Here is a 16,304-nt window from a genome sequence, read left to right as displayed (position 1 = left end):
ATGAAAATATGCATTCAGGAACGCAAAATTGTTATTTTACTGAAAAACAATGTTTCAAGTAACTAATCTTTGTTAGGTTTGATATGAGAATAAATTACCACTGAATGATTAAAAAAATGTATCCTTAATAAACAATGCATAAAAAACACTAGAGAGAAATATTAAATTAAAATCATGTGATACAACATAACATGTTTTACAAGCATGGGTGGGAAACATTGTTGGAAGAAATAATTCGATGAATTACATACAAGAAAGATGAGGAAAAAAGGGAGTAGAAAGAGGAAAGCATTGCTGGTAAATCTGAGAAATAGGGGAGCATACGCTGAGATAAAGAAAAAGAAAGGTAGAGGAGGTTGGAGGAGGATTTGTTGAGCTAAAAACTTGCCCTTGAGCAAATAACTCAATAATAATTTCTAATATTTAAATTGTTTTTAAATGCTACTGTATATTCTTCTTATTGAAAATACATGTTGGGCTATTAACAAGTTACATATTTTAAGTTATTATCACCTTAGCAAAACGTATAGAATTTTAAAATTCACGATCAAGGAACATTAAATCGCAGTATAAAAAAGCAAAAAAATTAATTGCTATTACCAAGTTGATAAATCAGGTAGAATTGCTAGCTCCTAAATGCCCGAGATGTTTGGCAACCTCTAAACATACATATGAATACAATGTATCTGCATCAAAATTCAAAAAATCACCTCTTTTATGTTTCAAACCCTTTTATAAAATACGTGAGCTTAAATACAGACAACTAAATCATCTCTTAACATAGATACTTACTACTGTCTCTTGGGAAGGTTTATATACAAAAGATTCTGGAAAATGTCCTTTCAGACCTTGAAACTCACCATACAACCAGTCCTTATTAATACGGGCTCTAACCTCGATTTTATCACCTTTCTATAAAAGTAGAAATTAATCAATTTTCATTTGTCTTACCCTCTTAATGAAGAACCTACATATATAATGAAGGTGTAGAATACATAACTTTTGCATACCTAGAACAGTTTGATACTTAACTTTATCCAATTCCAAGTAACAAGACATACCATCCCTTCCTATCTAGGGTTACCAGATTTCAAGAATGAAAAACTGGAACATTTTTTTTCATACAGAGTAACACTGTTATAATTTTGAAACAGTTTATATTACAGCATAAATTACAATAACACACCTTTTTACCATTTGTTAAATATTATGATGTTCACTGTAGTGCACTGTACATCCATAGACAAACAAAATATGTTAAAAGCTTATCAAGTTAAAAATGAATAAAAAAAAATACAAATGCACCTGAGTGTTTTGAGCCTACTCAAAAGAAATATGTTGCTACTTCATTTTCTTTTTCAACACTAGGCAAATCTTGTAGCTGCCTCATAACAGGTTAGGTTAATCAAACTTAGCAGAGAGAAAGGGAACACTACTGTGTAACCTGTCTTTGTCAGGTGAGTGATTCTCCACATACAGTTTAAAGGAGTCAAGAACAATGACAAACTATACTCTGAGGCACAGAGAAAGTGGCCCAATTTAATACTTTTACTGTTCCTGACTTGGACAAAAAAAATAAGGTTAAAAAGTGGATGTCCTGTAACCTTATTTCTATCACAAACTCTTGATGACTGAGAGTCTATCACAACAATTTTCCAAACAGGATCAAATCAGATTGTGAACATCTTTTATAGTGTGAAAGAATTAATAAATTCTACCTGCAATACTTCAAGATTAATCAGATATTTCACCACCAATTTCAAAATGAAAGATTTAAGTTACCAAGAAACAAGTTATCACTGAGAAAATAGCAAATTGTATTATGAAATATGATATAACAATAATTCCAGATAAAAGCAAATATATTTATATACACACAAACATTAATCCAAATCTTGACCAGATCTAAAATGTAAAATTTATTCAGAAGTTACAGGAGAAATATTCTTTTTGATTTGGCCAAATAACTTTAAGTGATCACTCAAGTGAAAGCAATAACTAGTATACTCCCTTCTAGATCTAGCTAGACATTTAATATTTTTATTTACAATTTATAAATGTTTATAAAATGTCTTTATGTTATTAGTCCTCACCTTGGATGACTCAAAACAACAATGGAATGACTGTATTAACTTTCAATATTTCAGTAATTTTATATATCTACTTGCAGGTATTTTTTATTTAGTCAGAAAACAAAAAACCAAGACTGATAATACAAATTTATGTTGTTTGCAATCCTAAAAGCTGTAATAGTTAGGAGAGTCAAAATATGGATTTGTAGCTTGAGGAAATAATGTCGACACTATGTTTCAAACCTTAAGCTTATTTTTTTGATTAATTTTTTTTGGCAATTGCATTTTCACTTGTTTCTGTATTTTTTGAAGATCCCTATTCCCCCCCTTTTTAAAATTAAAAATTTTTAATAATCTTGTTTGTTGAGTTTTTTTTTAATGTCCATCATGGACATAAATGTGTATAATAGCAATACTGTTCTAATTGAAATAGTTTAGTTTAATGAAATACATAGTTGATGTATAATGCTCTCTTAGGAAACAATGACAACCTTTGGATTGGCTTCATACAGATTGGATAGCTATTGCTCCCAATATCATTGCCACAATGTTATCATTGATAGTAGTACTGCATATAAGACCACCATGATGCATGGTGATCAACATACCACAATGTTATCATTGATAGCAGTACTGCATATAAGACCACTGTGATGCATGGTGATCAACATACCACATGTTATGTATATGCTTGTAAAATATATATAGCTACTAAACTTATACCCTGTAGCTATATAAGGAGTCTGTAAACACTAGATTAGAGGGACTACTGAACTATACTGGAGTGGTGCATGGACTGGATTTTGTAACTGCATGAATTTTATACATGCATGCACATGAAATGCATGTTGGCTAGTATTTATATCACTATATATATATTTCTGATGGAGTTTGTGTTGTGACACTTCTATGACCCTCTTCCAATGTGATGATCGTAAACTCTGGTGGGCTGTCACTGCTGCATATATTATCTGAAACTAAATATTTTTAACTAAAATACACAGTGAATATATTTCTGCCTCACTTTTGCCTAGAATCACCATCATTTTTGCCATGTCTTCTTGCATGATTCTTATGACTCCTTATAGTTAGCTTCAAGGATGGCTGCTCCATCTGCAGTATCTACAAAATTCTCAATCAAGCAGTGCTGGCTATAATTCGACTTTTACCATCAGCCATCGCAATGATTGCTGATGCAATGCTTGAAACTGAGCATGGTGCTAACTTTTAAACTATGGCTTAAAGATTTCTGTTGTGGAAGACAGCCTAGATGTTTGTATAATGTTTTTAGGCACTTATGTAACATGTCTGAAATTGATCATGCAGTGGTAGAAAACTGTAATCTTGTCAACAGCGTCATGTCCGAAAGGGCAGGAACCATATACATAAACAAATTACATACAACTTCAATACCACTGGAAGAATAAGTGAATAATCACAATGGCCTGTCATATAAATATTAAATTACATCCATAGCTTGCATGCAGCTATATACACATATAGTAGATTATGAGGCTCCATATAAGCCACACACTACATTAAAACGACTGGGTATGAATGATTATATGCTGTTATTTGCTAAGTAGTCAAATAAACTTAAAAACTACCTTACACAATGCACCATGATGCACTTAGTAATACTGCCCAGGTTTTATTACAATACTAACAGGCTATTTTTGCTGTAGACTGGTGGGACAATATTAAGTAATAAATGGGAATTTCCTATCATGAACCACTACCATAGTTAACAAATTTTATGTTAGTTCACTGTTCTCTAAAAACTTCAAATATTTAAATTCACGTAAATAATAAAAACATTGGAATGTTGTATAAATGTGTACGAAAAATGTATCCATAAAACTAGTGGTTGAAACTTGTGTAATTAAGGATAACTTGAAAGTTACATCAATATTAACATTTCTTCTTATAAGCGCTATAAACTAGATTTTGCAACATTTAGCTTTTTTTTCCTTTTTTTAGTATTTAAGCACACATAAAATAATACTTACTTTAAAGGTCAAATCTCTCTCATCTTCTCTTTTATAGTCATACAGTGCCACAACTGTGCATGTTGTAGATCCTGTATATGAATTGAAAAGCACAAGTCACACTACATATAACATATGATTAAAACCTAATATTCATTATCTCTATATTCTAAATAAAAATAATCATCTGGTTGGAACACTGCACTTCTTTATCATATCTAAAAACTGAATTACATAGTTCTATCTACAACTGCTACTACCCTACATCCATTTTATCACCATCAAACTGCTTTGGTACTGCAACTAAAACTATTGTTCATAATGCAATATAATCTTATTTACCTTTCAGAAAAGGTTTTCAAATTCATGGAACACTATATATATCTTTAGAAGTGCTTCACTGTGGTAAAACTTACAACAGTAGCATTAAAAACCCACATGTGAATCACACAAGTAACAATATATTCAGTTTAACAAAATATAGAATAGGTATAAAATTCAAGGCTTTCTTTTACAAAATTAAAAGGAGAAATCAGTTTTCCAGATTATATGAGAACTGTTCATAACACCATGTTATAATGATTACCTGCATCATGCTATATTAATTTAACTAACAAGAAACAAAACTTCACTATTTGTACAGTTTATAAGAAAACAAATAAGATGAATACCTTCTGTACTATTAACATCTGTACTCATGAAATCATCAGTACCTTCCATCACTACGTATGATGATGGAAAAATACCTTGTTGATCACCAAGATAACCCATCCACCATTCTTCATTTATTTTCTCTTCAAATAAGATCACATCCCCTTCTTTGAATGTTAATTCATCAGGGCTTTCACCTTTGAAGCTATAAAGGGTTTTACACTTTCTCAATCTATCTAAATTTCCTGTATTTCCAGGCTATGGTAAAAACATAAATTTTGTTGATAACATTGTTATAATATAAAACTCACATTTTTTAGACATTATTATATCTCTACACAGATGCTTTAGACACTCAAAAAATTAATAAATGATATAACAGATCTCCACATCTTTAAACAACTATACATATTTTCTATCATAAACAATTAATATCAAAACCTGTGCTCTATTAAGGAAATATGCATCTGCACATCTGCAATCATACAGCTGAAGCTCATACAGTATAGTTACAATTTATTTTAATTCTAGCTTTGTTACACTGCATTTTTTTTATGTTTAAGAGGAGAATACTACAACTGAAAATAAAAGATAATGTTTATACATTTACGTATTATAGTTGTTTACAATATGTATCAATTCTACCATGAGGTGCCCATTCCAGACTGAGCAAGGAAACCCAATATCATGGCAGAAACAAACTCTAACATATCAAAAAATACAATAGGTGAATGAGACATAGATGTAGATGTTCATTCACATTAGTTTTTAAGGCCAATGATGAGGTTCATGCAGTTTCCATAAAGAGATTTGGTTTGAATTTTGCACAAAGCTACATGAGAGCTATCTGCACTAGCCATCTCTAATTTAGCAATGAAAGACTAGAAGGAAAGCAGCTAGTCATTACCATCCACCTCCAACTCTTGGACTACTCTTTTACCAATGACTAGTGGGACTGACCATCACATTATAATGCCTCATGGTTGAAAGGATGAGCATGTTTGGTGGGATGGGGATTCAAACCCATGACCATTTGAATCGAGTACCCTAACCACCTGGCCATGCCAAGCCCCATAAAGAGAAGTCTGTTAAGTAACAGAAAAAAGTCAAACTCATTTGTTAACTTGATAGAAAAATACAGAAATTCAGGATTATGAATATACAAATTATACTTAATATACACCAAGGGGATTAACAAGATACTAATAAATAATAGTAATACAAACATATACAAAATCAGGTGACCATAAAACTTAACTTTACACCCACTACCTATGTAACAGTTTTTAGATCATTAGGAAAAACCTTAGAGAAACAGTTGCAGAAGGTAAATGAACAAAATGAAGTATATCTATTAACAAACTTAAATTAAAAGAACGGTGTCTCATTATAAAAAAAGTTAAAAATTCCACCTTAGATTTAATCACTTGTCCACTACTCAAGCAAAAAAATACATAAAAATAAACAAAAACTAAAGGAATATTTGGTTATAAACAACTCTCCCAGTGTCAGGTTTATTTTTAGATACACTTTGTATTAATTTATTATGTAACTGAAACTGGTGACCTTTATAAAGTTTGAATGGGGATTATTTTCTTCGTGGCAATACAAAATTCCAAACTTCCATGGCAGTGAAAGATTTAATGGAAGAACTTTACATATAATCTTAGATGGTAATTCATTCAAAGTGAAAGGATAAAATTATTGTAGAATATAAATCTTGAGTACTTTATATACAAAACACACGTTGGAGCAGTTGACTGCACACACATGAACATGTATTAACATAATGCATAATTATATTGTTTCAGTGTTCTTGAAAGAAAGATTAAGTAAATTAATAGATGTTTAATGTTTTTTAACTTATATATGTATCCCAAATGCATATACAATAGAAAAAAAGAGAAATAATACAAAAAAATACTGTGCACATTTCAAATGTACATTTAATTGTATTTCAAGCTCTTATTTCTAAATTTCACAGATATGTATATAACAAAGCTAACACTTTCCTTACCTGAAAACGTACAATACTAAAAAGTATTACCTTGCATATAACTGCTATGGAACTTCCTGTGCATGCCACGGACCACGAAAAACTCTCACCCCTACAAATATCTACATGTATTGCATCAGCCTAGGATGTAATTATCATAATGCTGTAGCCCTCCACCAAACTGAGGGTGATAAGACCTCCATATGCAGCAATCCCCATGAGCACTAATACATGATCATAGTCTCATCTTTGACAACAACAACTGAAGAAGTTGGCAAGCTCAATAAGACTCAGTCATCTCTTGAAAAATAATATGCAGAGAAGCAAGAGTCCCCAAAAGCAAGAGAACCTCATAAGCAGGAATAAAAGGAGAAAAAGTGCCTTGGGTACCAAGATCACAAAGGTGCAAGGAAGAGAGTTACACTTGCCCCCACATTAGAAACAAGGAAAACTAGATACTAAGAAAGTTTTACCAGCCAGCCCAGACAAGATGCCTCCTGAAGAAGAATGGAGATAATAATTGGAGAATCCCGTTGAAATGGGGCCAGACAACGAGCCTACAGGAGGGGGGGGATGGTGAACAGAAGAAGGGTTAGTCCAATGTGAATCCCAAGGATGGTTAGCAGACAGAGGTAACCATGGAATAGTGAAACAGGAAACCAAGGTAACAATATAAAATAACAGAAAAGTATCCTTAGTCTGGGATCCAGAGGAGTCTGAAACACCCAAAAAAACCTGGTCTGTAAGAAAAGGGGCTAAATAAAAGTCTTGGATATAAGAGAAAAGGATGCAAGCACCCAAAAGGGAAGCAACCCTACTGAGCAGATCCCCCAAAACATGGAAACTACGTCAAAATAGAAACAGTAGAGGAAGAAACAGAAGCCAAAGTGCCAAATAAAGAAGAACAGGTGTCCCCATAAAAGCCATCAAGATCATTATGAAGAGTCTTAGTGAGAAAGTGAAAGGCAGAAATGAAGCTAAGGAGTAGAATAAAGATAAATAAAGATGAGCAAATAACTAGAAAGAAAAGGGCAGAGGAGAAAGAGGAGCATCTCAAGCAGACAGAATGGACATAAGAAATTGTTGTTCAAAAAATATAAAACATATAAATATAAAAATATAAAGTTGAACAAAAAAGATGAGGAACAATGTGGAGTTGGGACAGAAGAAAGCTCATGAAGTAAAAACAATTACAGAGTCATTATGATATAAAGGAAAGAAAAGACAGAGCAGTACAAGCCTGATTTACAAAAAAAAAGAAAGAGGTACCTGTTCTTCATCAGGGATAGAACAGCCAGAAGCAAATGCTGGAGGTAGAGGAACTGGCCAAAATCATCCCCAGCTGAAGCAGACACCACAGAGTGCAATGAAAAAGAACGACAAGGGACCTGAAGTGGAGAAGTAGGCAGAAAGGAACCAACAACCTGATGCGCAATAGCAGGAACATCATCTGTTAACTTGATGTTACACCAAGGTTCATCACAGCTCCAAGATTGTGGTTAAGTTATCCATGATGTTGTTAGTACCTCATCATGGAGTGAAATAAAAGACCTGTCATGTGAAGGTGTGTGCTCTATTAAGTGAACTAAAGCAATAACTTAACATCAGTTTCATTAACACATAAGGTGCCTCCAGTAACTTTTGATTAATTTGGAGAAAATGACTAGGCCTTGAGATGTTTTCTTTTGCTACATTGTTGAAATTAGCATTAAGTACAAATGTGGTGGGTAAAGAAAATGAAGTTACAATCAGATGGATGAAATTAAAATGCAACGTACTGTATAACTAAATACAGGAAGGCAATAGTAGCTCAAAGCAACTAGAAACACAAAAAAGTACAAGGAAAAAACAACACACGTCTGAACACAGTAAGTACCAAGAAAAGAATAAGACTTAAATTTAGTGTGAATAGAGGTTGGGTTGGCCTCATGTTCAGGGAAGGTTGCAACATTAGGATGATTACATCATAGGCTGATTCAATACACACAAACATGTGTAAGGGTAGGAGTTTGTTCAAGACTTGTGGCATGCAAAGGAAATTCCACAGATGTTGCACGAGACAATAACTCTTAGAGGTGCAGAGGGATAGCTTGTGTTTATAAACAAAGAATGTAATGTTAGGTTTTGACAGCCAATTTTACTTTCAATTTTGCATTTTTAATTTAAATTAATTTGAATTCATTTAATTCTGGAAACAAATGTTATTGTGAACCCTTTCCTACTAAATGCAATACAAGATACATAACCATTTCACACTGGTAAGCTGCTCTTCTGATATTTTGGTAGTTTTATGTTATTCTACCGTATAAAACTTGGTAAATGTTTTTAAAAATTTTAGGAATGTAAAATCGGACGTTTTCAAATTTCTTCATTTATCTCTATATAAAGAAGACAAGCACAGAATGTAATATTTACCAGCACTTAAAGTTACATTTTTAATTGGATGATTTAAAGTTCTAAGTAAAAGAAGCTATATTTTTTTAAACATATGTCTGGTACAACATCAGTTTCACAAAAAGACAGTTACCTTAAAGTACCTTTCTGTCATATAAAACATTAATCATTTTCCTGTTAAAAACATATAACTTTGAATACTACAGAAAAAAGCTGTTTACTTAATATAAATATTTACAGAATCATATTTCCTTACCATATTCCCATCAGGAACATTATGAAAAGTGGGTGGAAGGTTTTGAGGTATAGAAAGAGAAGATGTATGATGGAATGCTTTTTCTTCCTTTGTTGAGGTCCTAGTTGAACATACAGTTTTAACTGATGACCTATATATACAGAAAAATATCCTTTACTTCTACAACACATTGTTCATACATTTCTAGCAATTGTAAATAGCTACAATTGAATTTTGAACAATAGATTTTCTCCGAGTAAATTCAGTTTACTTTTGTAAAAAAAAAACAATATGCTTTGGTATTAAATAAAACCTTTCTTTTCCAAGAATTGTTTTCAGCTGGGACAGACTCATCCTTACAGTATATAATGAATTAGCACATTTGTGATGGTATTCACATTAGGTAAGTTAACCAGAAGACAGTTAAAACATTGTTAGTAATAATTTTACAACAACCTGTATTATAAGAAGCTAGTTGGAAAGCAGTACTTCTACTGTATAAGAAACTTTAAAAAAGATTTTAAAGTAAAGGAAAATTATTCTAGTTTTAAATAGCAGCTTTATAAGTTTCAAAACATTTCACTCATGTGCTTGTCAACTGGAATTCTGCTCTGAAGCATCTATATGTGAAATTAACAGGCTGGGAAAAAGAATTCAACTAAAGAAACTTAATTTTAGCATGGACATACCTATTATCTGCTTAATAATGTTGAAAAAGTGATTACTGTTACCAATGGTAATGCATTCATATTCTGCAATTATTTGAAGTGAAACATCATTCTTTAAACAAAACAAAGAATACTTCAAAAGATTTACTGGTAGTATCAATAATTGTTCAGTACAAGTAAAAAAATCAGCAAGTTTACTCTGAAAACTAAGCACCATACATGATGTCAATGTTATGGTATTTCACTTGTTTTATCCCTACTGTTTCATGCCATTTTATTACTCTATTGTATGCTTATTTCATTTTTGTTTAATCAGGAAAACTTATTATCTCATAATTATTATGTAAATAAGCTATGCATTATATTACTATAAAGATAGACCTTATTTTTTCCTACTATAGCTGTTAAAAATCTGCCTGATTTCTCAAGTTGCTTCTTCTTGTTCATTTTGTTGGTACCCCTACTTGATGGAGGTTATAATTTATCAAATTATAAAAATGGATATTTTTTGCTAAATAACAGTGGTATACTATGGATTAGTATCAGTATCATGTTTTTCCCTCTACCCTTCTAATATCAAAAATTACATTCTAGATTTAAGAAAAATCATAAATTCACCACTATTCAGAGCAATCTCATGCTTGGAGAAGAAACTTAGATAAAATTTAACATTTATCAGAAAGATAACTTCAGTAATTAAATTGTACATGTAGTTGAGCTTGCAAACATAGTTTTTTACATAGCATTTCTTAGTCTAAAACCTAGTACATACAGACATGTGTATATATTTATCTCACATCCTGCTTTTTGTTTGTACCGTATTATAGCATAAATGTTTGCAAGTCAGTAGATGTTCATTTAAATGAGTTAATTCCTTCAGTATTGGAAATGATAGAATACTACTGATGGTAGAGTTTCATTACTTATTACTTTAGTACATAGTAAATAAAAGGTTGATTTTGTAATGGTACTTATTGTTAACATTCAAGGTATTCACTGGAAGGTGTGAACTTCTTAACCATAAATAAACCAATTCTGAACCAAAACAAAATAATGCTGTTTATATCTTTATACTAAGTTTCACACCATTTTAAGACATTTCAGTAAATGTCAACTGAATGTAAGGTAGTACATGTACTACCTAAGCAACACACTGTTTAATAAATTGGCTTAAGTATGATTGAAAAGGAACTTTCATGATTTCTAAAATTACACTTGATACACATGTCCTTAAGTTGCACTAAACCATTGTATGATAACTTCTAATTTGCTTATGCTGTCTATAGACTTTAAAGTATATATACTGTGTAACAATATTTTAATGTAATATTATTATGACATTGACAACATACTTCTCATAATGTTAGTGAACATTTCAGTTACAAGTGACATCATTAAAACATTTTAATTCATATTTACACAAGGAAACTTACCAAAAATTTTGAATTTCATGCAAATTATCTAAATATGATCAATATTCACTGAACACTGACCATTAGTTTAAACTACTTATACACAAAAATGCAGGTCACACACACACATGCCTTTGTCAGAATTACTGATCAATAAATATGTTAAAACAAGAGATAAACCCATTAAAGTGTGACATTATGTAGCCTCAAGTTCTAGAAAACATCACAAATGATGTGTAACGATGTTTTTCATTTCCTTTTATTACAAATCTATCAATCATCAAAATTAGGAAAAAACAAAAAATCCTGTCATAAGTACATTAATTACAAGAACTCTACAGCAAATGCCATGGTATGTTCTGAAGATATTCACATAAATAAACCACAAGTTTATACTTTCGATATTTGTTTTCTTTCATTGGTCTTTATTAGCTTGTACACATAAAAGTAGAAAAGAAATTGAATAATGATTATGAAACATTAAATATGTTTTGGTAATGCTCTTCAACTGTACTAATAGGTTTATGAAATGGTTATTGATGGAAATATGTTGAACCATGGAGAGTAAAGAGTAGCAGGCTAAGCTTAAAATTTGTGTAATTTTATTTACTTTCACTTTAATGATGTATTTTAAGGCACAACTTGTAACATTATTGTAGAAGCAACTGATAAGTATAACAATGAAAAAGAACAGATAATTACGTGCTGATCTGCAAGAACCATTTATAACTGCCTTTTTACCTTAATTGCAATTCCTTGCTAATCTGGTAAGTTATGTCTTATTATTTCTTGTAATCATTTTACCACTTCAGTTTTGTTTATGTATTGTTACAGACTTCATTACAGATCTTTAAAGTTGTTTTATCAAGACAAAATATCTGTATTTTTGTTTAAAATAAGGTCCAAAGTGATAAAAAGTTGAAATTATATAAGATACAGGACTTCAGCTCTAGAAAAGATGTCTGAGGTAATTATACATTTGAAAAAATTATATACATGTAAAGCTGTTTTATTGTAGTATAATACAGCAAAAATAATTATTAAAAATTAACAACTGTTCATCAAACACACAAATTTGAAGTCCAATCTATCATTTGACTTTTGCTCTTGTCCTGGGTTACCGATGAGGAGTGGAATTTTCTGAAACTAGTATAACTAAATGATAGATTTTGCTAAATATTTACCTTTTAGTATCTTAAATAGCTTTTTGGCTGAATAATTCACGAGAAAAATTATAAATATCACTCCTGCATCTTTTTTGAAATTCCTATCACTGGATAAATAAAAGACATCTCAAAACACCAAACACATAACTGTTCATCTGTCTACTATTTACGTAAAACAAAAAACTCCTAGCCAAACAAACAAACAAAAAAGGGTTATTTATACATTAACTGTCACAGGTTGGAGTATGAAGCTTAAAAATATTAATGAGAAGACTTGTGAAAGAGACATAGATATACAAAAAAATATATAAAACTAAACTTCAAGTTATAAATATATGTGAAACTCTGAAATAAATGTAAAGAGAAAAAAACACTGAAAGGAGAAACAAAATAGAAATGTCTTACTATAATAATTATAAACAAGTTTGTTCAGATGCTGAGATTTGTAATTAGATGAAAAAACACAATAGCAATACTTATACTGGAACAAAATAGTGATATTTCAGCAACACATAAATGCAGGCATGTTTTAAGTATGACAGTTAATTTATCTTCAAGACAGCTAGAGGTTTATAATAATTTAATGGTACACCGAGCAGAAAAAAAAGTGTAAGCAAAATTAAATATTATTATTATTACATCACCTTTTTTCTTTGGCTTTTGTATCTATTGATGATTGACACATACTACTGGAGTCTTCAAAACTAATAGGAACAGGGGGCCATACACCTTGGTAGGAACTGACATACGAACTTGAAATTTTGGATTCATTTGGCACTTTCTTAGGAATATTAGACACAGGAAAATACTTTTCAAGTTGAGCAACACTGCTATGATTTAAATATGACTCATCATTTTTGTTGTTTGCTGCATAAGGTGATGTACAAGATCCATTAGTGTCTTTAGAAAGACAGGTGGAAGAGCCTGGGGTTAATAAATGTTTTTCTGGGAGTACATTACCTGACTGAAATGGAACTTGCAACTTTGCACTAGCCCCTTCTAATAGTAAATACTCATTAATACTGTATGTATTATTTAAGTCTAACAGGTTTTCTTGACTTTTCTTCTCTTCCTGATTATACACATTGTATGTTTTAGGTTTAGAGTTTAAGCAAGATAAAGCTGACACATCAACTAAAGAAGTTGATCTACAACTGGCACTGACAGACACAAGATGATAATCTGGACTAGACGAAGAGGTGCTTGAGGTTATGCCAACATCAATATTTCTTGGACAGTGATGAGGAGTGTGACCTTTCTTTGAGTAACGAAATGCTGGTTTAGGCACATTTGATGTAACTACTGTATCATTTTGTTTCAAGAAAGATGATCTGTCCAAATTTGTATTGATTTCTTTTTTTGGAGCAAAGATGGCTTCTAACTCAGATAGATAATCATTCTTCTCTGATGTGGCTGGTTTCTGGACAAATAAAATATTTTTTGTAGAAATATATAAGGCCACTTAAAAGAAAAACATAGATGTACCTTAGAAAGTAATATTTAAACCACATTTTCTGTTTCATTTACGTTAGATAACAAAAGCATCTCAAAAATACATTTGATAAGATTTGACTTCACACTTTCTAAATAGCTGACAAATAAATCTTATCTTCTGTATAATTTACTAGGTTTTAATGGCACTCTTTGAACAATTCTGAATAAATATTTGTTTTAAGTTTTCAGATTTAATAATAAACACGTATATTATTTGTTTCAATCTCAGAAATTTATATCCTTTTTGTCATTCTTGCCTATTAACTTTCCTTCATAAAACCTGAGGTTCAAGTACTTTGCAATGATTTGCATTTCTTATCTTTCCTAGTTTTATTTGTGAACAAAAAAAAAAAAGATGCTTGATGAGAGCATACCTGCCAGAGTTGAATAAAATTCATAAATCACCAAACTCTGTCTATAAAATTCTTTTTTGGTTAGTTACTTTGTATGAATATTTTTCTTACATTAAAATAAATTTTTTCCTCAACTTTGAATAAAAAACACTTCTGAAGGATTATACGAAAAGATAAAAAGTTTCCATACTACATGTAGTTTGTTTTATTATATTTTTTTATATGGTGGAATAATGACCAATTCTTTTGTTTTGCTTAATGTCATATTAATTTATTAAGTTTCAACAAATTTTAGTTTCCTGTTTTTAGTATGATTCTGGCAGTTTTAAAAATTTAAATGTTTACTTACATAGATATACTGGAATGAGAAGTACAACCAGTAATACAAAAATAAAAAAAAAGGTTACTGCAAATTTTTGGGCCATAACGTGATTTAATTATCAAGGATATGACTCAAAAATGTTTTTGCTTCTGGTAAATGGAATATTTTACAATAATTTTGTTTTTCTCAGAACTAATAAATAAACATTTTAAAATTAAAGATTCATTCAATTAAAGTATATTTCAACAACCAAACATACAAATTATGTACAAGAAGATTAAGCAATGCCTTTTTATATTTTAAGCAAAACCTTGTAAAAAATCATACAAAATATTTTCATGAAAATAATATTGTTTACTATGAACTTATCTCTTGGGACATGCTCTGTACACTCTAGTGTAGACATGACTTAAGTAAAGTTTTTGCTTATATACTCTTCTTTATTTGAAGTTACTATAATGATGTTAAAAGTTTAATAACTTAAGTACTTGTCAATAATAATAAGGCTAAAACATTTCTAAGTATACCATGCCAAAAAGTGATATAGAAACAAAAACAAAATTTCTCAATGCCCTAAGAAAAACACTTGATTTTCCTTAATAAGGTGGTAAACATACTTTTAAGTTTGTTACTCTTTCCATGTATGGAATAAATCCTCTTTAGACTTCCTTACCATATCAAGTGATGGCTGTATTCATTTTAAGAAGAATAAATATAGATTTAAAAATGTATAGGTCTTTCGATTTCGAACATATGCTGAAAATATTTTAAGCTGGGAACTTACACTTTATTTCCTATAGTTCATGAATCCACCCTACTATTGTTCATGAATCCACCCTACTATAGTTCATGAATCCACCCTACTTTAACATAACTACCAAAGCACCACATTACCCTTTTTGGAACAACTTAAACATTTCACTAACTGGAATTCCAAACATATGTCCACTAACAGAATAAATAATGCTGTAATTGATTTACAGACTTTAAAACTGTAATCATCAGTGTAAACTCTCAGTTGGAACTTTAAGGGAATACTTAACAATGATTACAGGAATCACTTTGCTATTAATCTAACTCCTTTACCTTGTAGTCAAACCAGCTAATACAAATGTGTGTTAGGGTAGTGACCACGATAAGCTAATCTACTGGATACTGTGACACATCAAACCAGCTAATACAAATGTTTGTTAGGGTAGTGACCATGATAAGCTAATCTACTGGATACTGTGACACATCAAACCAGCTAATACAAATGTTTGTTAGGGTAGTGACCATGATAAGCTAATCTACTGGATACTGTGACACACCAAACCAGCTAATACAAATGTTTGTTAGGGTAGTGACCATGATAAGCTAATCTACTGGATACTGTGACACACCAAACCAGCTAATACAAATGTGTGTTAGGGCAGTGACCATGATAAGCTAATCTACTGGATACTGTGACACACCAAACCAGCTAATACAAATGTGTGTTAGGGCAGTGACCATGATAAGCTAATCTACTGGATACTGTGACACACCAAACCAGCTAATACAAATGTGTGTTA

General features: G+C 31.0%; 1 protein-coding gene across 5 annotated transcripts in view; it reads right to left on the bottom strand.

Annotated features, from left to right (window-relative positions):
• The window catches only part of LOC106458986 (intersectin-2-like), a 57,327-nt gene that overhangs the window by 6,574 nt on the left and 34,449 nt on the right, over nucleotides 1–16,304 (bottom strand). For 4 of the 5 annotated variants that reach the window (XR_002610486.1, XM_022385358.1, XM_022385361.1 and 1 more), the window contains exons 6-10: nucleotides 13,227–14,002; nucleotides 9,358–9,487; nucleotides 4,732–4,969; nucleotides 4,082–4,152; nucleotides 793–912 (exon numbers count right to left, since the gene is read on the bottom strand). Coding sequence is in view for 4 of the 5 variants with exons in the window: in XM_022385358.1 (XP_022241066.1) it covers nucleotides 793–912; nucleotides 4,082–4,152; nucleotides 4,732–4,969; nucleotides 9,358–9,487; nucleotides 13,227–14,002 (1,335 nt within the window). In the remaining variant the exon portion in view is untranslated. Of the gene's footprint in view, nucleotides 1–792; nucleotides 913–4,077; nucleotides 4,153–4,731; nucleotides 4,970–9,357; nucleotides 9,488–13,226; nucleotides 14,003–16,304 lie in introns of those variants that run through there. The other variant, XM_022385362.1, reaches the window with a different exon arrangement.

This window comes from Limulus polyphemus, unplaced genomic scaffold, assembly GCF_000517525.1.
Source record: "Limulus polyphemus unplaced genomic scaffold, Limulus_polyphemus-2.1.2 Scaffold542, whole genome shotgun sequence".
Taxonomy (NCBI): domain Eukaryota; kingdom Metazoa; phylum Arthropoda; class Merostomata; order Xiphosura; family Limulidae; genus Limulus; species Limulus polyphemus.
Note: the sequence above shows the minus strand (reverse complement) of the source record. Positions and strands in the feature narration are given on the sequence as shown.